Below are 24,967 nucleotides of genomic sequence, written 5' to 3' on the forward strand. Positions count from 1 at the left end.
GACTGATGCTATTGTGCAGGCTAAGTTTCAATCCAAGATCTGTTCAGCGGACTGGAAATTCAGGAGAGCTGGTAGTATAAGTTCTAATTCCAAAGCTGGTGGGCTTGGGACCCAAAAAGAACCGATGTTTCAGTTTAAGTCCAAAGGCAGGAAGAGAATGACGTTCCTGCTCAAAGTCAGGCAGGAGGAGTTCCTTCTCACGGGAGGGTCAGCCTTTTTGTTCTAGTCAGGCCTTCAACTGATTAGATGAGGCCCACCCACATTAGGGAGGGCAGCCTGCTTTAGTCTTCTGATTATCTCATCCAAGACACCTTCACAGACACAGCTAGAATAGTGTTTGACCAAATATCTGGACACCCCATGGCTCAGGCAGGATTTCACATAAAACCAACCATCATGGGATGTTTCTAAAACAGACATTCCTTCATGCCACTTCTTGAATGAAAACTCCTGGGTGCTGTGTCCTTGCCCTGAGGTTAATTTCCAGACTCTTCTGCACGGCCTCAGGGCCCTCCCAGATCTGCTGTGTCCCCAAATGACTGCCCCTTCCTCGGGCCCCATCTGCCCCAGGCTGCCTGCCTTTCAGTCACACACAGCCTCACGCTCCTTAACTACAGCAGGAGTCAGGGATAGAGCCTGTCCACATCCATCTATGCCAGGGTCTCAGCCAGGTGGTGGGATGTGGCTGAGGATACCTCTCCCTTCCCCTTGCACCGTGGCTTCGACACAGCTACTTGTAGGAGGCATCTAGCTCTGAGGGAGAGGGGAGGGTAGAGCGGTCAGGGGAGGTTAAGGGAGAGCTGGACACTCACTCGCTAGTCTGCAGCACGCCAGAGGAGGGAACCCACTTCTTTCTCCTCAGAGCCTTGCAAAAAGACGATACAGGATGTGGTTCATTAAACACAAATAGGCCCATGAGACTGCCATTTCCACCAGATGAAATTACCAAAAAAAGCATTTGTTCCCCGCTTTAGATTGAGTCCATCTGGAACGGAACACCCTAGTCTTCTTCCTATTGGTGCGTACCAAGAATAATAATCCTTCACGGCGCTCGGCGCAGAGCAACTCACAGAGCCCTCTCACGTACATTATTTCATCCAATGTACTCCTCGCACAACAGGCCTGGAAGGGAGGCGTTGCTATCTGCATTTCATGCTTGAGGAAACTGAGGCTCAGAAGGGTAAGGCGACCTGAGGGAGTTCGCACCAGGGAGTGTGGCAGAGCAGGGATTTGAACCCAGGCTGCTTTAATCGTGAAGACCCTGTGTGTGCATAGCACGGCGGCCTCAGAGAACTCTCTAGATGCTGGCTGGCATGAGACCCAGGGGAGCTGTTTGCACTCCTGTTCTGTTTCTCTTATCCACCACTGGAAGAACTGAGGGAAGCAAAGACTTAGAGTGTAGGCCCTCAGCTTGGGCGGGGGAGGAGGTACTCTATGCACCGATACCCCTCTGGTAGCTTAATTCTCTGTCTTAGCTTAGCCACAGCACTGCCAGACAAAGCCAAACCCTAAAACGTCAGAGCTGGAAGAGGCCTTGGCAGGCATCCAGCTAGGGTGAGCTTCTCCTTATGCGCCGGTTTTGATCAAAAGGTAGTAGCTGCCTGGAACGCTCGCGGAAAGAGATCCTGGGTCAGGACCAGGCTTGGTGACAGGAATCCAGTGGTCACTTAGCGACACCTACCATGGGCATGAAAGGAAGAAACAATGACTCTTGTATAAGGCATTCTCTATTCTCATCTGGGCTGGCTGTTCCCATTCTACAGATGGGAAAGTTGAGGTCTGCTTATGCAATCTGTTAGAACCTATAGTTGCAACATAATAACCAACTAACAGCGTTGTTTTTTTTTTCTTCACCCTCCTGAAAACTCAGAGCAAATTCAAAGTCTCCCGCTTGCCAAAGCCCCCCATATCCTCAGAGATGGCAGAGTTATGGGTTGACAGACTGCATATTTTCTTGTTTTAGGGTATGTGCACACACAAATACATCCTCCCCTGAAGCCCTGGAGACCACCCCTGTTGTCCTTCCCCCTAGGGCAACAATACAAGGTGGATACTGCTTTAAGCTGGTTACCCTTGATTCTATTCGGCCAGGGGCAAAACCACACTTGTTCTGCTATCACAGGCCTATTCCCAGGAAGGTGATACAGGGACTGAGGGAGCGGGGCTGTCCGAAGGGACCCTTCTCTCTCATCAGTCCTGCACTAAGAATGTGGAATTTCCCTGGAGATGAATATGGGGCTTTTGTTCTCTCTCTGCCTTCAGCCCCTTAGTGAGAACAGAATGGTCTGGAAGGAACCCTGGTGCACGGAGGGAAGCTTTTGCCTTCCCCAGGTCGGCAGCAGCAGATAGAACCTATCAACCCGAGAGCAGCCTCACTCACAGATGTCACGGCACGGGGTGTGTTTCCTGCCGCTCTATCTCTCCTGTTCTTCCTTCATACCTTCTCACCCCTCCATCTTTCCACACTAGGGGGTCCACTAGTGGGTCCAGCTCCTGGGATATGCCAGGTTCTGTATCAGGTGCTGAGGCTGCAAGGTGAGTGAGACCCACCCCCTGCTCTCAGGAAGCTCACAGCCAAATAGGAAAGATTAACAGGTGGATAGACAGTTACAACCCTTTTGATAAATGCTGCAACAAAGGAAAGCATGCGCATGTGCGTGTGTGCACTGTGTGTGTGTGTGTGTGTGTGTGTGTGTGTGTGTGTGTGTATAGGGTCAGGAGTGAAGGAAGCAAGCCTGGGAGACTGGCCCCTAACCACGTAGGGTGGCTGGGAACTTTCCTGGAGGAGATGTCCCAGCAGAGCCCGGGAGGGTATGGGCATTTGCCAGACTGGGGTGGTAGAGAAGGGATTTGCAGGGGACAAGACGTGAATCTGGGGTGTGGGAAAGCCTGGTGAATGCTGAGTCCTCTCAGGCCAATTTGCAGCAACAGTGCCTGAATCTCTCCAGGTGCTCTTTAGGGACACCACTGGCTTCTTTTTTAGATCTTTGAACATCTCCGTTGCTTAGTCTTCCAAGTAGTTAGAGAAACTGCCATTGCCTCTGTCCATAGCTGAGTTCTCTCGCACAAGGGCAAGGCTGCATCTCCAAATGCCTGCAATGGAGTCAACACACGGGGCTAGTTGCAGAGGTACCTGGGGAATAGTTAGGAAAGTATCAAGGTTATTATGAAGATGGCATGAGGTCGTGTGATGAGTTGACTTGTAGGAACTCAAATCAGTCATTGTTCCCCCCTCCTTATCAAAAGCATACCTTTCAACAAATACCATCATACATACCCGGTGTACGTGAGTCTTCTGCCCCGTTTGCCAGATGTGTGACTAGGGCAAGGCATTTTGATTTGCTGAGTCTCAGGGTATCTTCAAGATGGGTATAGTGATGCCTGCTTCACAGTATTGTTAGCAGAATTAGCAGAAACAATGACTATAAAGTGATAATCACTGCACCTGGCATATAAGAAATACTCAGGAAATGCGAGCTGTTATTGTGATCATTTATTACTGTGAGACGCAGTTGAGTCAGTGATGATTGTTATTACCATCAGTTTCCCAAAACAAAAAGCTTAATGGTATAGCTCTTTCCAGTCCTGAGTACAGAAGCCTAGATAAGCCTGAAGTCCTGGCTGTTTCCCACTGGATGATCTGCCAGCTTGAATTTGAGTCCTGCCTGAACCTGGGGGTGGTTGGGGTGGGGAGGGGAGCAAAATTATCAAAAAGCACAGCCTGGAACCCAGCAGTGGGGCACAGGGGAGTGTTTGCACAGCTGGGCACTGAGCTTATAATACACGAGAAGGATGTGTAGGGCTGTGTGCGTTGGGGAAAGGGATGGCGGAGGAATGGGCAATGATGACTGATTCGTATGCAGTTCCTACTGTGGGCCAGTTAATCACATGATCTTGCATTGTCTTCATGAGAAGGCGGCAGGGTCCAGAGTATTATGTCCATCTTCCAAATGAGAAAACTCATCTGCTTAAGGTCACATGGCTGGTAATAGGCAGAGGCAGGATTCTATCCCAGGACTGTGTCACTCTAGAGCCCCAATGCCCTACTTCAGCCCTGTAAGAACAGATGCCAGGTACTGAGAACCACTATACGCCAGCAGGCATGCTGGGCACCTTGCATACAGGATCTCAGTGAATCCTAACAACAAACCCTCTGAAGCTGGTGTCTTCCTGCCTAGGAAACTGAGACTCAGGAGGTGCTGGGGTGGGAGGGGGGATGTATATAATCCAGAGACATATAGCTGGTGGAAATACCTGCTCTTCCCTTTCTTTCTTTTCTTGCTCAGGGCCTCTCACCATTTACGTTTTGCTGTTACTTAACCACAGTGGGCACTCCAAAAAGTGTCCTCTCTGGGAGGCATTTCTCTTCCTCTTGAAACAGGTAGACATACTTCATCAGAAGAGTGAAAAAATAGAGGCAGATAGACCAGCATGATTCTAGCCTGCATGATGTCGGTCAGTTGGTTCCAGATTCTTGTTTTCTATCAACACCCTGGCTTTGGGTCGGGGCGCAGGCTTCGAGCCAGGTCTTAGAGATTGACTTGACCGCTGATCCATTGGGTTGGAGCTGGTCTTCATCTGACACACAAGCCCTAGACCCCAAGTGTTCCTCTGTAGGACTCTTGGAGTCTGCCCTTCTGTTTCCTCACATTCCATGGGCGCCCGATGGAAGGCTTCTTTTAGAGATCTTGGTCCAAGAAGTCCCTGAAGTCTGAGGCACCACAATCACTGAAATTCACAACCGGAAAGACCCTTAATTCAATAAATCTATTAACTGTAGATGATGAAATGGGTAATGAAAAACTGGTTCAAAGGGAACTATAAACTAGTGACAGGGTTAGGACTCAAACCAGCTCCCTTTTCTTTCTTCCTTCTCATTCCAAGAAGATGTGTTAAGAGACCCTTTGTCCAAAGGTATCTCCTTTTTGTTTCTAACAGCTTTATTGAGATATATAATGTACATACCACACGTCAAAGGTATCTTTTTGAGCCTTCTCTTCCGGTGATTCTGCACAAAGACACAGTTTGGGTTGAGTTTCCAGAAGGAAACACGACTTTTCATTATTGTCTCGTTGAGAAGCTTCTTCAAGGAAAATGAAATCGGAGGTAAACATGCCTCCCACTTTCAATGTCCCGTTTTCTGTCCCACCTACTGTCAGTGATTCAGGGAGGCAGCTGGTGGGAGGGGGACAAGGGGGCACAGCCAGCAGGGGCTAAATGCAATACAAAGTGTTCATTTATATTAACGTATGAGCGAAGCCGACCCCCTGCCCTGGTTTTGTCCAGCAACAGTTTTAGTGTCTACTCTGTGCCAATGAGGCACCAAATTCAACGTGGCTCTCCCTTCGCAGAGCTCAGTCCAGACTTGGAGAGAGATAGGTAATGAGGAAATCACAATGCAACGTGGAAACGCTAGGAGCAGCAGCCACACAAAGCGTGGCTTGGACACCCGACTCAAACTGTGCGTTGGGTCAGGAGGGGCATCCCAGGAACCCTGCAGGAGGCAAGGTTTAGGCCACGTAGGTGGGTAGGGAGAGGGGAAGGTTCAGGTAGCAAGACACGCGTGTACAGAAAAGGCCCTGAGATACGAGACAAAAAGTGTATGGAGCAGATTGCTAGGGAGGAGCTGAGATAAACGCCAAATCCCCCTAGATGCGTGGACCATGTTAAGAAATGCGCCCGTTTTAGTAGGAGCCGTTTAAGGTCGTTTAAAGATTTTTGTGTCATATTAATTTGCATTTCAAAAAACGATTGATTCTGGCTGGTGCAGGGTGGGGCTGGACCTGGGACTGAAGGACGTGTATACGGGATGCTAGATAAGAGTCATCCGGGAAGATCAGTTAGGAAGTTGTAGCCTTGTTTCAGGAGAAAAATGATAGCAGCTTAACATTTCGTAGTCGTGAAGCTGGAGAAAACAGAAATAAATGGGTAAGAAATGGGGGCGCTGAAGGGTTTCTTTTGTTTTTAATTTTTTTTTAATGTTTATTTTTATTTTTGACAGAGACACAGCATGAGCGGGGGAGGGGCAGAGAGAGAGGGAGACACAGACTCGGAAGCAGGCTCCAGGCTCTGAGCTGTCAGCACAGAGCCCGACGTGGGGCTCAAACTCACAGAGTGTGAGATCATGACCTGAGCCGAAGTCGGACGCTCAACCGACTTAGCCACCCAGGCGCCCCAGAAGGGTTTCTTAAAGTAGAGCAAAGGAAGGTCAGCCGGTGTTGGAGAGCGGAGCTCAGGTTTGAGGACAGTGAGCGTGAGGGTTCTCAGGGAGGTCTTCATCCAGCACAGCAGCCCACAGTTCACATTCCGATTGGCAGTACAAAGTGGGCAGCTGGACATACCCCAGACTGGTAATGAGGGGAAAAAACAAACAAACCGAAAATGCAGGTTTGGGACCCGGTTGGTAACCGTCATAGGAGACAGAGCTCCTTGTATAAAGACACAGCTCCCCTTTTGTCTCCTCAGGGAGCAGCCTTCCCCACCCTCCCCACCACCCCCCCCCCCCCAGCCCTGGGCCCAGTATTGTTTCTGAGGTTTTCTTTAGAGCGGCTTTATTTCATTTAGAGGGGCTGTGCATGCTTCTCGTTTCTGGCCAGCTTTTCCTTCTGTAAAATGCTGTGGGATAGTGCATGTTAGGTAGGCTGGCGTTAACGTCTCCCATTTCATGGAGGAGGGAGAAGGGCCTGTGCAGCCATCGACGCCAGAGCAGGAGAGAAGAATACATCCTGCTAGGGCTTTGGCCTCAGCATTTGTACCTTTAATTTAGCTAAGAATTAAGTAGCCTTTATGGGAGGTGCAGGGTGGATGGCCCATCTGTGTATGGATCACACGTTTCTTCCAGCACATCCATCGGCACAAGCTTCCTTCTCCTGCATCCAGCCCTGAGCCAGGATCAGGGGAGATACGAAGCATGCCCGCTCCCTTTCCACCCTTTGAGCCACGATATTTACAGTTTATTTCTAACCCTGCTCTAGAATCATCAGGCTTGCAAACAAGTTTCAGGTCCTTGGGCCTGAGACAGTTAGGGTTTTTATTCTCAAGTTTAGATATTAAGTGTCATTTCACAGAAACAGTCTTATTCATGTGGTTGCTCATAAACTACATTCATAAAACTCAATTTATCATACTCTGAAGTGTGCCGTCACAGGGCAGTAGTGGGATGGACTCCCACCCGGTATGCATGCAGTTTGGCCACAGAACTGATGCTCCCGCCCACACATCAAGATATAAAAGGGCTAATCGCTCACATAATGAGGCTTTCTGCTCTCCCGAAGGTCCCAAGCGGCTTGAGAAAACAAGGAGACTGGCCTGGCTAGTATATAATGGGCAGGGGGGTTGGGGTATGTCTCCACTGTTTGAAATTCCCTCTGGCACCAAGAGTGGGAGCACCTGGGTTTGCCAAATGAGGGGCTGATGGGGAAGTGGGGAGTAGCGGGGCTTGGATGCTGTCAGAATCCAAGCATCAAATATGGAGTCAGAATCATTACAATTCACCCTGGATGTTTGGTTACTGAAATGTGCTATGATTCATTTAATTGAACTTGAACGTGTGTAAGTAAGCCATTATGGCACTCTATGAGGGCTGCAGTGTGAGGGTGGTAAGGGAAATGAAAATTCTACTAAATGCCTTATATAAGAGCCCAACGCTGTGTATTTTGAGAAATGAAATGAGTGCTTTGATCACTATCAATAATGTCTGAAGCTCTGAAGGCGATAAAGTGTCTTAGTGAGGACTTTTGTTATCGATTTAGTTTGTGTAGAGACATGTGTGATCTTGATTTGTTTCGGGTATCTGTGACACAAGAGATTTCCAGAGATCCTAGATGGAGGACTGTTGCACCCACTGACTGGACCAGATGAACACATCTTTGGCAATGGCCCAAGAGTACAGAGGAATGTAGAGATGGGTTGGATTGTTGGCCAGGGCGTCCAGTGAAAAGAGGACTGCATGAAGTTTGGCCAGTTGTGTTGCCTCTTGGGTCCTGTCTCGTTATCAGGAACATCCCAGTGAAGGACTGAAAAGCAGCAGCTTTCCAGCAAATTCGATCATATATGATGGTTGGTGATGCCATCTATAAAGTTACTGGGTTGATCCTAGGGGACTCCTCAGATAGCCAAGGGGTCTTGGAAAAGAGGTGACCTTCTCCAGCACCATGGTATCCAGCCAAGGACCAAGGATGGAGGGGGGACCCTGTCCTACAGACGGGGTATGCCAAGGGCCTACGTTTGGCTCTGTGCTATAGCAGGGGGGTCTCGTGGCTGTGCTAAACTTTCAGAGTGCTGCTTCCCCAACCCAAGGCCTAATGGGCAGCAAGGGATGGAGGGCCACAGGTTCAGTGTCCGTGACAACCAGCCTTTGTTTCCAGGAGAGCCCAAGATGCAGCCAGCAATTGCACTCTAATGGCTTATGTTAATTTTTGTAATTACTTGAGTTCATGAATAATGACCCAGAGGAAAAATCCTTTTATGCTAGCCATCTAGCAGAATAGCTAAACATGCATATTTCTGTCTTGAAATAAATACACACACATGCACACAATACATACATATATATGTCTGTATATAAAAATCGTGACTCCATTTAACCTCTCAAAAACAGTCAAGATGACATCCTGACTACTTTCATCAAATAATTAGCCTTTAAGCTTTACATTTAGCTTCCCTTGGGAGGTACAGTACTATGAGTGTTTGCCTCCACCTCTCCAGGATTCCCTCTCTCCCTCCAGTAGGCTTTTCCTTCAGAAGCTGAGCAGTGCCACCCGCAACACCAACACAGGTCTGCAGTTTCCCGACGTTAACTTAAAAATTTCACATCAGTGCAGCACGACGGGAAGTCACGTTCCCTGAGTACCTCACACTTTCTGAATTAGGTACTTCTACGTATGCCATCCCATTTGTATCTTTTAATTCTCACAAAAGTGCTGTAAAACGTAAACTGTCTTTGCCTTCCACCAGATGAAGAAACAATAGTTCAGCAGAGTGACAAGAGCCTAGTAAGTTCCAGTAGTTGGGGCAGAGTAAGGACTTGGACCAAAGTGGAGCTGATTATTACAAAGTGGAGGTTCTTTCTACCACTCTAATGTATTAAACACAGTTATAGCAAGAATTAGGCAAAAAGTGAGGCAAAATGCAACAATTCTAGTTTGTTAAAGAGTAATTAAAATCGTAGAGCTAAAAGGAATTTTACCAACCATCTAGTCTAACCTCTTTACAGACTGGGAAACTGTTGGAGAGTTGTGTTGATCACCCGAGGCCACCTGAGTAGGTCAAGGGCAGAGCTGTGATTCAGACCTAGACGAAGTCCAGTGACTTTCCCACTAGAATACATTGGCAGTCCCAGAGCTGCCTCACTAACTTCGGACTTAGCCAGGAGAGCATGAATATTAATGATATTGACAAGATATAGCCATAGGTCTGGAGTGTAAGTACGTATTTTGCTAAGCAGCTTTGTACCTCACCACTGCCCTGCTTGTAAAATTCATCCAGGCATCTGCTATTTCATATCTGTAATTTGTTTTTGAGATCCCTCGAGGGGCTGTACGTCCTGAGTACAAATCAGCAGCCTAGTCAGGTGCAAGACAGAGCCCCCAGTTTCATACCAAGCTCTGCCTTCTACTTCCCTGCGACAGAGCTGGGTAACACTTTACTTTTAAGAGGCCATTAATTAGCACTAGATTAAAAGTACAACTACTTAAGCATTACTTGCCTTACCCACAGGAACACTGTAGGACTCCAGCCAAGTTTATCTTACTGACTGGAATAATGGAGTGTCCCTCTGCGGACTGTCTCTGGCTGGAGTGTACATTGGGATTGACCCTTAAAATCATTCAGGCAGTGCCTATCCCTGGCCTCTCAGGAAGTCCACAGCAATGTAACATTAGATTTCAAGTATCTTAGGAAAAGACTGAAACAATTTCTGAAAGAGTAGACACATGAATATCATTTATTAATTTTTTTTTTCTTTTCTGAACACTTCCCATAGTGCCTGGCCCACAGTAGGTACTCAAGAAATACTGAATGAATCATTGCTCTAAAACCTTAATTTCTAAGTTGATTACTCAGAATGATAAAGGGAGGCAGGGACTTAACTAACCTGTAAGTAATCTGCTGCCTAAGAATACCGTTTTGTCCAACGTGAGGGGGCTACTACGTTAAGAAGACGAAGGTTACTGGAGACCTATCATCATTAGCAAGTAAACAGCAGCCAATTAAATAACTGAGGATATATTTTGTGTTAGGGACCATGCTATGTGCTCACAGCAATTTATACAATAATAGACACATGAAATAGGGAGAGTGATAATAGAAAGGAACAGGTGACCAGGAGAGGAAATGCCTGAGAAAAGTTGTGGCTGCCAATTAGGAACCCATAAAATAGGAAAGAGGGAAAGTATAGTTTGGAGTGGTTGGACCACCTCATGCCACTCAGGGAAGACAGGAACAGCTGTCACCTGTTGAGTACGCCGAGGACTACATCCAAGTAGTTTTGCATCCATTGTCTCGTATTTTACACCCTTCCTGTGAAGAATCATTTCCATCATTTTCCAGAAGGGGAAAGGTGAAATGGCTTGTCCATGGCCACATGGAAGATTAGCAATGGTTTTCAGAAAGTGTTCTGTAGATTCGCAAGAGTTTTGTTAAGAATAAACAGGAGGTTAGACGAGGGGATAAATAAAGCCTCTTCTCCAGGCCCACAAACCTGCTTCACCCAGAGCAGGGGTGATCTACTTGACATGATTGACTTGCATGTGAGGCTACTCAACTAAGGGCACTGTTGCTTAAAAACAAAAAACAAACAACAAACAGAAACTGCTATAACTGAGGAAAACGGTGTCCTGGGGATGGACTACGTATGTGATTGAGTCAACACGGTAGGTAATTGAAAATTGATTGGACTAAGCACAGCCTGAAATATTCACGTCAAAGAAAAAACTATTCAGGAGGCATCCATTTCCCACCCATTCGGAGTCAGCAGGTGCCTGCCGTACTTGAGGACCACGGCATGAGCGTAGTTCAGCAACGGGAAGCCCTAAGTGCTGAACAGCACTGGTGATAGCACTTGCCTCCAAAAGCATCGGCAGCTACAGGGTTTCTGGCCCATTTACGTCAAGCCAGCCCACAATGTACGTTTCTGTGCTGCAGACCCTGTGCCAGAGGCCTCGACCACTGTTATTGCCTCAGCAAGCCCCCCACTGACAGCAAAGACAGACCTCCTACTGCCAGGTGCTATCACAGAGAAAGTGGCTCTGATAACTACTGGAGCCATTTGTGATGCACTTTTAATTGGATCAGTTTCTTTTCAATTCTACGATCTTTGGAAATTAGATGCAATTTCATAATCAGAACACGGGGCTTTCTCCAGGTGAAAAGCACAAGAACTAATTCAACATCCTACCAATTATTTCCTTTCCTATTCTTTGGCAGCTATTACAACAGAAGCCAAAAAAGCAACGCTACCACCAAACAACAAACACAAACAAAAACAAACAAAAAACAACAAAAAACAATTTTGAGTAGCCCAGCTCAGCAAATTTTGTTTCTTTGAAAAGCAGGGTGATAGCTCTTTGGCCCTGCATCTATGAGCAAAATATGCTGCTTAGGTAAAAACTAAGCCTGAGAAGCCTTGTCACGATTTCTCTTGTCCAGTTTTGGTCTTTTTAAAGACAAGACTTCTTCCGTTTTTGAACTGTAATTATAAGGATAACGCAAATGGTAGAGGCTCATTTCCTAACAGAGCGCTGGTGACTCTATCAACCTTGGGGGCTGATTCTGTATACCTGTGGGTGAGAGTAAGATTTGGATCATTTTTACATAATGGTGCCTTAGGCTGATTTTGGGCTGGGGTAGATCCTAACGCTCTCAAAGAATGCAGTGTCAGATATGGAAGCAAAGCGGCGTGGTACAACTTCTCTCTCTCCATCTCCCAAATCCCATATTTAATTAAAAGACATGAACACCAGCGATGAAGAAACAGTTATCAATTATTTAATTCTGATAGAGGAATGGAAATAAATCTCAAAACCAAATATTGTGCCGTCACTTGAGGAAAATACAGAATAAAGACCCAACAGTTTTGTCTTAGTAATGAAAATGCGATGTGCCCACATCTCCACTCTGCTGGCCCTGGCCTGTGTTGTACAATTCTGAAGACAACTCTTAGCACAGGTCAGTGGAGAGAGGTAATATGAAAAATGAGGAACTCTAGAGACTCTCCAAGAGTGTTTACTGACTATATTAGCATTTGTGTTTGTTTATTCCCATCTTTCTGTGCTTTGAAATAATTCCAGTCTATATGCTCCTATAAAAGGCGAGCAATTTCCAGGCTGAAGTCTTCCATACCAACCAACTAGGGTCAATCCATCCTCTGTCACATCTGCAATTAGAGACCAATCCAAGATGGCACAAAACCTCCAGAGCCGAGAGGTCCAAAGGGACTGTGTATGTCTCTTGGTGGCACTAAATGAGTGAGCTTTCACTCTGGTAAAGGTGAAGAGACCTGAGACATCATGCCCCAGGGCTGCGATGTCTGAAACGAAAGATGGAGCATGCACACTAAATGCAGCAGAGCTGAAGAGAAAGTATCACAGATGAAACACATTATAATAGGAGGGAAATATGGGACCGGGGTTAACGAGGCCAAAAGAGGGAAATCAACAAGGATTCAGTATAAGGGCAAATTTCAAATACAGGGGCAGGAGGCTCTCTACTGAAGCCTCAGAAGTGCCTAAATTCTAATCAAACTTCAGTTAACCCCATATCATATGTCTTATTTGGGGCAATGCATGTTAAAGCTCTAAATTTAGGAAGAAAATAATGCAGAAAGAAACAAACAGAAACAGAAACAAAAAAACTACTAAAAGACAGAGCTTCTAAAATTCTAAGATTAGCCAGCAGGAATGAAGACCTAGGCCAAGCACACTCTACAATACCACCAATAACCCAGGAATAAGGGTGGGGGTGGGGGTGGGGGTTGGGTAGGGAGCTGGCTGGGGAGAAGAACCTGTTCTCTCTTATCCCCTAAGGGGTGGAGTATCTTCTCAGATGGTAGCTATAGATCTTGATGCAGTGATCCCAACAGTCCAAGACCAACAGCTGCCCTTTAGGAGTGAGGGCGATGCCCACTGGACACGTGAGCCCCTCTCGAATGAGCACACTATAGCCCCCGCCCTTGGGAAAGTGGAGAATTTCCTTTCGACTGCTATCGGCCACAATGAGATCGCCACGAGCATCCACACACATGCCGGCAATGCAGCGGAAATCCTCATTCTCTGAGAAAAAGTGGCTAATCTGGCGACCCAGCTGCCCATCGGGGCCCACAGAGCCAATGGAGAAGCCGCCCTCCAGGTGGTGCTCGTTCTGCCGATTCTCCAGATTGAGGCCCAAGCCCTGCGTGAAGTAGACGGTGCCCTCAGCGTCGCAGGTGACAAACTTGGGCCGCACGGCACTACAGAGGCAGCTGTATTTGACCACCCCTGCCCCCCGGTCAACAGTGAAGCACCAGAGCTTTCCACCTTCCACATCAGTTACCACGAACTGGCCAGATGGAAGGGCTGTGATGCCCCAGGGTTTGCTCAGCTGGCTCCGGTGACAGGCCACGCAGTGGCCATCCAAGGTGTATACCTTGAGGGAGTTGTCATAGCTGTCAGTCACACCAATCAGCCCCTGGCAGTTCATGGCCACTGAGAGAGGTGTGAGGTTGGGCAGATCAGCCCCAAGGAAGCTCAGCACAAAGCTGTCAATGCCACTGGGGCTGCGGCGGATCTCCTTCAAAAAGCCTTTGCGAGTGAACACTTGGATTCGGTAGTTGCCTCGGTCGGCAACCAGCACCTCGCCCTGACCGGTCACGTAGAGACTCACTGGGAGGTTGAACATGCCTGGCGTGCTGCCTTTGGCCCCCATCTTCTTGAGGAAGAGGCACTGCTGGATGTTGGCGGCTGGCTCGGAGCCCCGCTGCTTCGCAGGCGAGGCCCTCGGGCTGGCAACCACTTCCTCGGGGCTCACGTCCATCTCTCTGAACGTAACAGAGGTGGAGGCGGCAGAGGCTGCCGCCTCCATGGCCCAGGAGTCTTCCATGTTGACGGTCCGGGGCTTCTTAACAGCCTGCCCGATTTGGAGGGGGCCGACGTGGCCGACCTTAAGCAGCTCCACGTCCTGTAGGGTAAGCTCACGGGGCAGGCTGGCCGTGAGCTCCGGCTCCTCCTCGTCCGCGGTCTCCTCCAGGAGCGCGACGTCCGCCTGCTTGATCTTGGCCAGGAAGTAGTCACAGCGAGACACGGCCTGCACCTCAGCAATGTTAAGCAGGTAACTCTGCTCCTCCACCACCTGACTGTTGGACTTCTCCACCTCGGCCAGAGAGCCCGTGAAGAACTTCCGAGAGCGGGCCAGCTCTTCCTGGACCCTGCGCTCCTCGTGCCCGTACTCCTGGAGCACTGCTTTATACCTGGCCTGGAGGTCCTTGGAGACCCCTTCCAAGGCTACCTTCCGCCGCTGCAGCTCCCCCATGAGCTCCCGCAGACGGGCCAGCTTCTCTCCGAAGTCGTGGCGCCGCTCCTCGGCCGCCTCTTTGACGGGGAGCGTACAGTGGCCAGGGGGCTGGTGGTCAGCCTCCCGGCAGGGCTCACACAGCACCAGGCCGCAGCTCCTGCAGAACTGCCGGGGCAGCCGCCGCCCACAGGACCGGCACATGAGCAGCCCCACGGCCTCACTGAGCCCCGCCGTGTCAATGATCTTCAGCACGGTCAGGTTGTCCGTCAACTGGGTGAGGCTGGTGATGCGGGTAATCTTGCTGCAGAAGGGACAGCGCACACCGTTGATGCTACTGGCCAGGAGCTTCTCCAGGCACTGGCGGCAGATGGTGTGGCCACAGTGCAGGAGCTTGGGCCGCAGCTGCTCCTCTGTGAAGGACTCCATGCAGATGGGGCATTCCAGCACTTCCCGGAGGGCATCCAGGTTCAGGTGAGACGCAGCCGCTGCTGCGGCCATCGCACTTCCTCTGAGGGGCCTGCTAACACAGCCCAGGACCGAACAGCTTGGCATTCATGCTCCAGAGGGTCAAAGCCTGCTAATAAGAATAAGAAGCCATTACTGCACTGCCTGCATGAACTAATTCACTCAAGAAACATCCAGAGAACAGCTACCATCTCTCATCCAGCCACTGACGTGTTTAACAAATACTTGTTGAAGTCTGTTAGGTGACCGTGATACACAGGGAAACGGAACAGATGCAGCACTGCATAGTAGGTAAGAATTCAGGTTCTCGAGTTTCTGATACTTAGTTGTGTGACCTTAAGGAGGTGGCCTAAACTTCCCAAAGCTCGGTTTCCCCATCACCCATCTATAAAATTGAAGTAATAACAGTATCTACTTTATATGAGTTTTGGAAGGGTTAAGCAACATGATGACTACGACGCACTTAGCACAGCCCGTGGCCGGCATCATGCCTGATTAATGTTACTGATCACTGACATCTACAACTCCATTTATATTAGGGGAAAAGCCTAAGAAAATTACAGGAGAGGACTACACACAAAGTTCTGTGGGTGCACGGTGGACGGAGTAACAGTTCCCAGAGGAACTGGGAAGGGCTTCCCAGAAACAGTGTCACTTCTGTGACAGGTCTGGAAAGAAACAAGGCCTTGTGGGATAAAGGCATTTTAGGCAAAGAAAACTATGTGACCAAAATCATGGAGCCTGTTTTATTATGTTATATAGAGTTCACCATGTCACATTCGGGGTCCTGGGAAGCATACAGGGAAACAGAAAATTCAAGTGATCCGTAAAACATTAGGTCGGGAAATACATGTATTTTTCATGCATCTATTCCCCTATCTACTCACCAATCCACCCAACTAGGACTAGGTACCACGTGCTGTACTATACTAGGTTTTCAGGATAGAAATCCTGCCCTTCAGATCTCAAACTTTAGGAAAGGGGACAAGACATATAGGCAAATAATAGCCAAGGCAGAAAGCAGTAACAAACTCAGTTAGATGGAGGCTATGAGGCATCTACTCTAATTTGAAGGGAAATAGAATTTTCAGTAGGGGCTGGGAATGGCACTGGATAGGGCTCTGGAAGGGTGCACAGATACGTAGAGATGGGAGAAAGGGAGTACCAGACAAAGGGCAGTCTTAACAAAGGTTAGAAGGCAAGGGGAAGAGCAAGAACTTCAGGGTATTAGAAGGAGAACCTGTTGCCTGTATACATTTGTTTCCTCATTTGTACAATGAAATAATACCGCCTTCACAAGGTCAACGCGAGGATTACATGAGATGATATAGGCAGTGTATGAAATGCTAAGTTTTGGCTTAGCACCAAAAAAGTCTTAGATAAATTTTAGTTCTATTTTCTCTCATCCTTAAGGTTAAAACTGTGGGGAGAATGTAGGTAGATTAAAGTAACTGGCGTGATTATGAGAATAATTATAAGAAGTCTTCAGAGCCGAAATGAGACCTTTGGATTTCATTTTGACGGGCATGGTGAAGCAATGCATGTTTTGAAGCAGAGAACTGATAGGATCAGAGCTTGAATGGAGTAGGTGAAAAGGCGGACAACCTAGTCTGGAAGCTGCTGCAAAATCGCCTGGGGGAGGTAATAGGGAGCCTGAACTGGACAGCAAGGGGTGGAAATGGAAGGAAGATGCATGGGAGCAATATTCCAGAAGTACAATCACTAAAATGAGTAGATTGAAGTAGGAAAGTGGTGGAGCTAAGATAACCAAAGACTCAAGCCCAGTGATTTAAAAACCAGTAGTGCCTTATCAAGACCATTTATTTTTGGCCTGGAACACCCCCTGCTTCTCTAAGTACACGCCATAAATACTCCCACCCACCTTGATCCACATATGCTCATGAAATAGAACAGAGATCTCAGTGCTCTGAGACTTCCATCATTGTGTATTTATACCCCAAATTAGAATGAACAGATCTGGCAAGGTGAGGCATGTGGGTAAATTGCAGCCCTTCTTAAATGCAAATTCTACAGCCACATCTGTGCTGTCCTGAAATGCAGATCCTCAGCCATCAAGGAGAAGAGGAGGGCAAGTTAGCTGGGTTTTAAGGACAATGCAGCAAGCTGAGAAGAGCTCCGCAAATGCCATCAACTTTCTCCATGCATACAGAAGAAAGGGCGTCTATGCAGAGATGCCTACTAGATGCTTATTACAGAATTCCCCGTATTTAGCTTTGCATTGCGATCTGACAAGTACTCAACAGCAGACACACACAGTATCCAAAAGCAATCCAACCTCTCTGAAATCCCACGTCCCTTCTACTGGAAGGGAAACCATTATACATCTAGTACCTTCTATGTGCTGGATGCCACACTAGATGCTTCATATACTTAATCTCATTTAATCTGCCTCATGCCCCTATAAAGTAGGTGCTGTTTTTATTATCTCATTTTGCCATGAGGAAACACTGGCTCAGAAACACTGGCTCAGGGTCACAAAGCCCACACGTGGTGAAACCATGCAGTACAGATAACCTTTAACTTTGTTTAACCCAGAATTACTTCAAGCTTCCCCCTCCGGCCCCGCCACTGGTGTAATAACACTTGTTAACAAGTGTTCTCCAGACCATACTCTGGGAAACGCTGTCTTATAGCATATCCTTTTCTCCACAAATAAGAAAGAACAATACTATTGTTATGGTATTTAGCTTCTATAAAATGGGCTATATTGATTTAATATCTGGGTGACCCACTCTCACACAGCAGCCTGGCAAACCATTATGATTCAAATCCACGTCTCAACAAAATGACACATTATCACGTATCATGAACCTATAAGGTCTCAAGTGAATATCTGAAACTTAATACTGACTTCTTAAATGCCATGGGTCTGGGCACAGTCGTTGAGAAATGCTGATAGAAACCTCAACTCAGAATCCATGCAAACCTTAGTTCTGAACCAATAGCTTCGGTCCCTTCTTCCATCATCTGGGACAACAGACTGAGGGCAACATTTGGTGTTTAGATCAAGAGCATGTCACCTTACAATGCAAGGGACATCTGTTCTTCCCAAAGCTGGCACTGCAGATCAGCTAATTAAACAAACCTGCCAACTTGTAAAAATACTAGCAAATTCTTTCCCCAGCTTTCTGGAATGTCGTACCACCTCCTTCAATTAAAAAGCTTCTTACCGCCCTGTCTAAGCCATCCACTTTGAAAAATGAATTTACTATGCCCACATCCATATCCTAAAATACCTCAGCTGCCTGCAGCTTCACTAGGCTCTCTGAGGCAGAGGAGAATGTCAAGGATTCCTACTCTAATGCTGGCATGCTTTGCCAGGAAAGCTGGAGCTGCCATCACTAAAGCATCAGGGATATACCTCAGACTTGGAAAAAGCCTAAACTATGTCTCCCATCTCTAGGAGCTGGGAACACTGCCTTCAGTAGGATCCTAGCCCGACACAGAGCTCTGTGTGACAAGCAGATACGTTCCCTCTCCTCCAGAAGCGTGTATCTAACCATTACTGTTAATACTGACAGTGAATCAGATGGAAAGTTAATTCAAACTCAGTTTCCATGAAAGGGCCAGACCGGTGACAGGAACTGTCTAACCATCCCAAGTCTCTAAGTTAGCTGCCCATTTTCTGCCAGCTATAAAATCTAAAACCAATCAGAACGAACCCCCAACACGTTCTTTATAATAGTGTTGTCTGACTTCATGATACCTTGAATATGTTTCCTGTTGTGTCTTTGTACTCTCAACTCTTGACTGCTCACCTCAGCCCATGCACTCTCCCATCACTGTTCTGATCTCATGATTAATACTGCACATTGCCTACTGATACCAGGCCAGCTCTTCAGGTGTGTTTGCTGTGTTTGCTTCAGCTGCCTTAAGACTCAGGAAAATTCTATAGTCCTACCCTAGCCTAATCCAGCCGTTTCTGGCACCACCAGGCTTTCCCCAGTCCATGATTTAAACAACCAGGATAGCAGGAAAAAACAAAAAAGCAAACAGAAACCCATGAACCCTGAAGTCAGACAGAACTGGGGTCAAATCAGCACTGTCATTTTCAAGGTGTGGGACAATAGGTAAGTTATTTAACCTCACCGAATTTGTTTTCTTACTTTACAAAAAGTAGGACATTAAGGATAATGCATGTGAAGTGCCTAGTCTGGAAACCGGCAGGTATGAAATGAAAAACTGCTATATCTATCATAGTTTTAGTAACAACCAGCAATGGTATTAACAATAACAACAACTTGTACTGGTATAAACCAAGCATTCAGTTTATAAACTACATTTTCAAAGGATGACACGTCTTTCTTTTCATGACATATAAAAGCACATGAAGATTAATAAAGAGACTGGCCAGCTTTGAAAGAATTTGATTGAGGACACTAGGTATTCATGCTAGAAACTGACTGCCACATGAATTCACAACTTCTTTTGCCCAGAAAATAGGCTTCTTCTACTCGGGACTAAACATGGAATGCTAGAATTAGTAGTGATCTCAAAGAGTAAAATAGATGAGTAAACGGAGATCAGGAGAGAGAAATTGAGAACTTGCTAATCATATGGCAGAACGAGGACTAAAAGACAGGAACTGGAGGTGACCAGTATTATGCAGACTAAGAAAGAGGGCTCAGGAATCAGGCTTTCTGGATTTCAATCCTGGCCCTACTGCTCACTGTGGAGACTTGGACAAGTTAAGTAACCTCTCTAGTTCTTGGTTTATCTAAGAAAACGGGATTTACAACAGTAGCTTCCTCACAAGGTTATTGTAAAGATTAAATGGGATTATGTGAATAACACACTTAGTATAGCACCAAGGGAAGCATACAATTAACTGTGCAGTATTTATAAGAGTGCAGGGGCAGCCACTACTCAGCCAATGAGAAGAAAAGAATACGCACTTTACAACAGGCATACTGCATGAAGATACCAAATATGCAAGTTTCAAAAGTAAAAGTTCTGAGCCTTCACCAAAGAGTTTTTACCTGATCTCTGAATCAAAAGATTAGAGATGCCCAAAGGCCGTACATGTGTCAACTCCTTGGGGGCTTAGGCCGTCAGCAGAACTGAAGAACTTCAAGCAATTAATTAAACAAATCTTTACTTGAGCACACACTGAGTCTAGCCCCATAAAAACACTAGGGATGTAATTTTGAACAAACCCAAACATGAATAGAGCGACTTACCTAAAAACCAGAAAACATGTAAAATAGTACTACGTTTCCTTTCACAAAGCATAAAGGTTCATCTTCCACTGCCACCCTCCTCTGGTTTGGCAGGGGGGTGGTTTTGCAAGGCTTATCACATTTCCTTTCTAAACTGTATGTATTCCTCTTGTGTTTGAATGGAATGCTGACCAAGTACACAACCATCTCCGGGCCCCCAATGGTCGCTCTCTGGGAGGTGCTAACAGGAGCGATTTGACAAAGTCAGGGAGATCCTCTCGTGACACCTGCCTAATCTTGTGTGGAAGAGGGTCTGAAGTTTATTTACACAGGGCGTTTAAGGTACCTGCCAACAGCTAAGAGAAACTCAACAAGTAGGAGCTTATAGGGAAACACAAGCATGACTTCCCCCCAAAGCTGTACCAGTCTGAGACATACAAAACAACTCAGAAGAAAATGTTTGTAGAAAAGGGAACCTCAGCTAAAGTATGTCAAGAATAGGTTAAACCAATAATAGAGTTTGCTGGAAAGACACTTTTCTTCCTCTTCTAAAACAGCAGGCGCTGGAAAGATTCCCTTATATCTTCCACAAACGTTTGGGTTAATACCAATGCTGCCAATGTGACAAAGAATCTTGAATATGGGAAAAACCCAACAGTCCTTTCTCAGAGGACCTCCAACTCATCTCGACTCACCCACCCCTCTTCCAGTTGCTTTATCTACATACAACACATGTTCACTTAACCATGAGCTTTTGATGAAAGGATCAGGAAGCAGATCCTGGGAAAGGTAGAGGAGGTGATGGGAGTTGGGGGGAGACCGGCAGGGGCTGCTTAGGGTCACTGAAATTTGGCAAAGCAACCCTCAGTTCCGTTCTAGCAATGCCTTCCTCTTAGAAGTGCTCTTATAAAACTACCATTTATTGGATGTCAGGCATCTTTTATACATTATCTCCTATTCTCGTAATCACTGTGAAATACATGTTTGTTATTCCTCTTTATAAATAAGGACACAGAGTCTCAAAGCTGGTAGGTAGTAGAACTGAGATTCAAATCCAGGTGTGTTAACTCCCAGTCATAAAACCACATCAACTCAAAACATCCACTACAGTTCCCTAGCCGATGAGGCTACCTCTGGCTCTAGACAGTTTGGCTGAGAGGTTGGTAAAGGCACCTAGGAATGATTTTTAAATCAAATTGTTATACCAAAAGGACAAAATGGAAGGACTGTCACAGAGGCAGCATGTCAGTGTGCAGGGACAGTGATCTACCCAAAGGGCTTTGTAAACCTAACTACCAAACTCTCCAGACACAGGTGCACAGGGTTTAAATGTTGGAGAAGCCATTCTAATGAAACTAGTATAATATAACTTAGGAGTCAGACAGACCTGGGCTCACATCCCGCTGTGCTATGAAGCCTTAGGTAAAGCATTTAACCTATTAGTTTTCTCATCTACAAAATATGGAATAACATCTACAATGTTGGCAGGATCATTGGCAGGATTAACTGAGTCAATACACATAATAAACAGTAAATGGTTGCTATTCTTATTTTTAATAGATTGAGGCTGCTAAGAAGTGTCTGTCCAAGGTCACCTAGTAAATTAGCAGCAGAGGAGGGATTTTGGACTTGAAGCCTCTGATTCCCAGGCTGATTCAATTCCTATCACATGTTTTCCATAGCGGTGCGTATGACTATTCCAGCTAAATCTCTTGCCTTCTGATGCAGTCCTACTGTGTTCCTGAACTGGCTTCAGCAGTGCCATAGCTTGTCCTCCTGGAGCTGACAGAGCAAATGCCGTTACTCTGTCCCAGGGGAAAGAAACCCAAGAGATCATTTAGAACCAGGAGTTACTTTCCAGAGCGTGACTGCCTTCGGCTTCAGTCTCTGCTGTGAAGTGTTTTTTTCAAGCCAGCGGCCTCCACACCTCACCCTTCAGTTCCTAGCACCTCATCCCGTCTAACTTCAGGCTCCTCCCCTTATCTGCCCACTGGTCCTGGTCTAAGAGCAAATCCAGAACAAAGTCCAGGCCTACTCCCTACCTAACTGAGATAGTTTTGTCCCCTTTCGAGTGCAATTTGATATTCAGCAATACTCATGGGCAGTTCTTTCATTAGAGGGGAAGGGGCTGAGACAGTAAGACTAAGCAGGCCCCAGCAAGGAAAGAGGGAATATGCAGGGTTACAGGCTACGGAGATCTGAGTATGAGCCTAGCTCTGCCACCCTAGTTATGGAACCTTAAACAAGTCACTTCCCAAGCCTTAGCTGCCTCACGTGTAAAACTGGATATGGTGGGGCCTGTTGACTAGTGCTGTGAGGAAAACTGAGTAAGAAAGCACACATAAAAATTACACATTACTAAATTTTGCATGCTTGCTGTGCACCAGACACGAAGCACTCTGATGTCTCTCACTGAAGCTTCACGGTCATCTATGATGTCGTCCTGTGATCAATTCCATTTTACAGATGAAGAGCCAAGCGCAGGGAGGTTAAGTAATTCATTCAAGATGACAAAGGAGGGAAGACAGAGAGCCAGGATTTGAATCCAGAACATCTGACTCCTGCGCAGAGGCCCTCAGCTTTGGCACTGCTGACATTTTGGGGCCAGATAATTCTTTGCTGTGGGGGGCTGACCGGTGCACTGTACAATGTTTAACAGTTTCCTTGGCGTCTGCCTACTGGAGGCCAGTAGTCCCCCGTACCCCAACCGTGTGGGCCGAAAACGTTTCCAGGTATTGCACATGTCTCATTAGGAACCCTCTCTTTAGAACCTGGTGCAGGACTAAATGCTCAGTGTTCCCCTCTTCCTGTCATTCTTTTCCAGCCCAAACACCTCACTCACAGAGTCACTGCCTCTTGGAGCTGTAGTGGACCTTATTCAGGATTAATTCAGTCTACTTGTGTAACTGATAAGGACGGTAAGGCCTGAGGTCTTGTTCTACTCATCCCCTGGAGGTCTCCCATACTATCTGCAATCACAGCTCGGAGGGGCAGAGGAAGGAATACTTAGGCAGATGACCTTGAACGGTTTCCTGCTTTCCGCCTCCTTTAACCACTGTCTCCTCCTCCTCCCAAGCCTACCCCTTGCAGCAGCCCAGGCTGGGTTCAGAGTTACTGGCAGTGCCATAGGTGCCCTGTGATAAGCAATCTCTGGTTAGGGAGGGAGGGGGATTTTGCCCCTCCCGTGGAGAGTCAGGCTCCTTCAGGAATCCTGATCCCTGAAGATTTCTGACTCTGCTGCTGAACCCCTGAACTCTGCTAAACTCCACACACTCAAGTCCACTCTCACACACTACCCCCCCCCCAGGGCCTTGGGACTCTAGTATAGTACTCCCTTTGCCTCCCATGCAGACTTCAGGAAAATTCCTTTAGCAGCCCGAGACACCAATCCATAAACCTATTCAGGGTCCTTAGAGCCCTTTCATTCTATAACCCAGTTAGTATGTCTCCAGCCTGTCTCCTCAACCCTCCCTAAATCCCAACCGTCTTACAACAGACAATTCAGCCTTTTGGGCTCTGTATTGCAGCCTTTACCAATTCTTTACTCATGTGCCCCAAATGCCTCTGACATAGATCCTTTCATCTGTTTCCAAATCGCTGCAGCCTTCAGCCCTGCATCCCAGCATAGCATCCCAACTGCACACCCCAGACTTCTCTGCCCCGCCTCAATCTGAGCCCCCAACTCCTGCATTCCATCAGGCAGTCGGCCGGCCTCAAACCTGGTTCCTTCCCCTTTTATCCACCCCATGTCATGTGCTGCCTTCAAACCTCAGCTTGATCTCTCCTTGCTAACAAGACACTGCCTCCCACTGATTCCCCCAAGAACTCACGCCCTCAATTTTCCCCAGATCTCATCTGGAAAACGCTTCCTCCCCAGGCCCTGCTCTCTCTGATCTCAGGTTTTGGCCCCTCAGATGCATGGTGACCCCAGACTGCCTCAAACGTCCTGAGATGCGGCACCCCAAACCTCATCAGAGCCCCCCAGTTCCTTTTTATTTCCGAAATTCTGCACCCCCGATGCCTCCAGGGCCTTCAGATGCCCTCCCATCTCCCAGATGCTGCACCCCTCTTTCCTCGAGGACCCCCACATTACCTCAGGCCTCCCGAGATGCTGCACCGGGTATTCTGAGAGAGGCCCTCGCTCCCCTCCCAGCGGATCTGCATCTCCTCTGAGCTCCTCTGCCCCTTCGGATCCCTCCCGAGCCTGTCCCTCGCAGCCCCACCCCCACCCTGGTCCTGCCCCCCAGATCCGGTCCCCAGACCCTGCCAGTCGGGCGTGGGCCGGCCGCTGCACGCCAGCGCGGCCCCCCGCCCCGCCGCTAAAGCCACGGCCCGCGACTCAGGCCACGGTCCCCAGTCCCGGACCCTCCTTCCCGCCCCTTACCTGACCGCCCGCGGCTCCAACGCGTCCACCGCCGCCAGCCCACCCGCCCGCCGCCCTCTGCGCACGCGCCGCCGCGCGCCCCTTGGCGGGCGCTAATTCGCACAGCCGTCTGTCCGTCACTGCGCCCCGCCCCCGGGGCATGCTGGGGCTTGTAGTCACACGGACCCGAGCGTCCGTAGCTCAGGGGCGGAGTAGAAGCTAGCTCCCAGCTGGGGACGTGGGGACCTAGGAACGCGCGCGTCCGCTTTGTGTCCCCCCTTGAGCGGACAGGGAAACTGAGATGAAAGCGGCCCGCCCAGGTTCCCTCAGCGAGTCCGGAGCTAAGTCAGAACTCGTGTCTGATTCCAATATGTGCGTTACCCGCTTCGCTGACCCGTGACGTCCAGGAACGGGCCTCAGCAGAGCCTGGGCTCCTGGCAGAAGGGCGTCTCGGAAGTGCGGCCAGCGCATGTGA

General features: G+C 47.8%; 2 protein-coding genes across 8 annotated transcripts in view; one reads left to right on the forward strand and one right to left on the reverse strand.

The window, feature by feature from the left end:
* Positions 1-24,967, forward strand: part of ASTN2 (astrotactin 2) — an 885,184-nt gene that overhangs the window by 652,703 nt on the left and 207,514 nt on the right. The gene's annotated exons all lie outside the window — the stretch shown is intronic.
* Positions 11,964-24,591, reverse strand: TRIM32 (tripartite motif containing 32). 4 transcript variants are annotated; one of them, XM_058694368.1, is made up of 2 exons: positions 24,514-24,591; positions 11,964-15,058 (listed from the first exon to the last, which is right to left on the reverse strand). In XM_058694368.1, the coding sequence occupies exon 2, from the start codon at positions 15,034-15,036 to the stop codon at positions 13,018-13,020; it is 2,019 nt and encodes a 672-aa protein (XP_058550351.1). In that variant the 5' UTR covers positions 15,037-15,058; positions 24,514-24,591; the 3' UTR covers positions 11,964-13,017. The 4 variants fall into 4 exon arrangements, with proteins under 4 accessions (XP_058550351.1, XP_058550350.1, XP_058550352.1 ...); XM_058694367.1 differs by having other exon boundaries at positions 11,964-15,061; XM_058694369.1 differs by lacking the exon at positions 24,514-24,591 and adding an exon at positions 24,223-24,322.

Source organism: Neofelis nebulosa, chromosome 12 (genome assembly GCF_028018385.1).
Source record: "Neofelis nebulosa isolate mNeoNeb1 chromosome 12, mNeoNeb1.pri, whole genome shotgun sequence".
In the NCBI taxonomy this organism is placed as follows: Eukaryota; Metazoa; Chordata; class Mammalia; order Carnivora; family Felidae; genus Neofelis; species Neofelis nebulosa.

Coding starts and splice junctions, on each gene's coding strand:
- TRIM32 (XM_058694368.1), bottom strand. CDS start 15,036: ATGCCAAGCTGTTCGGTCCTGGGCTGTGTTAGCAGGCCCCTCAGAGGA.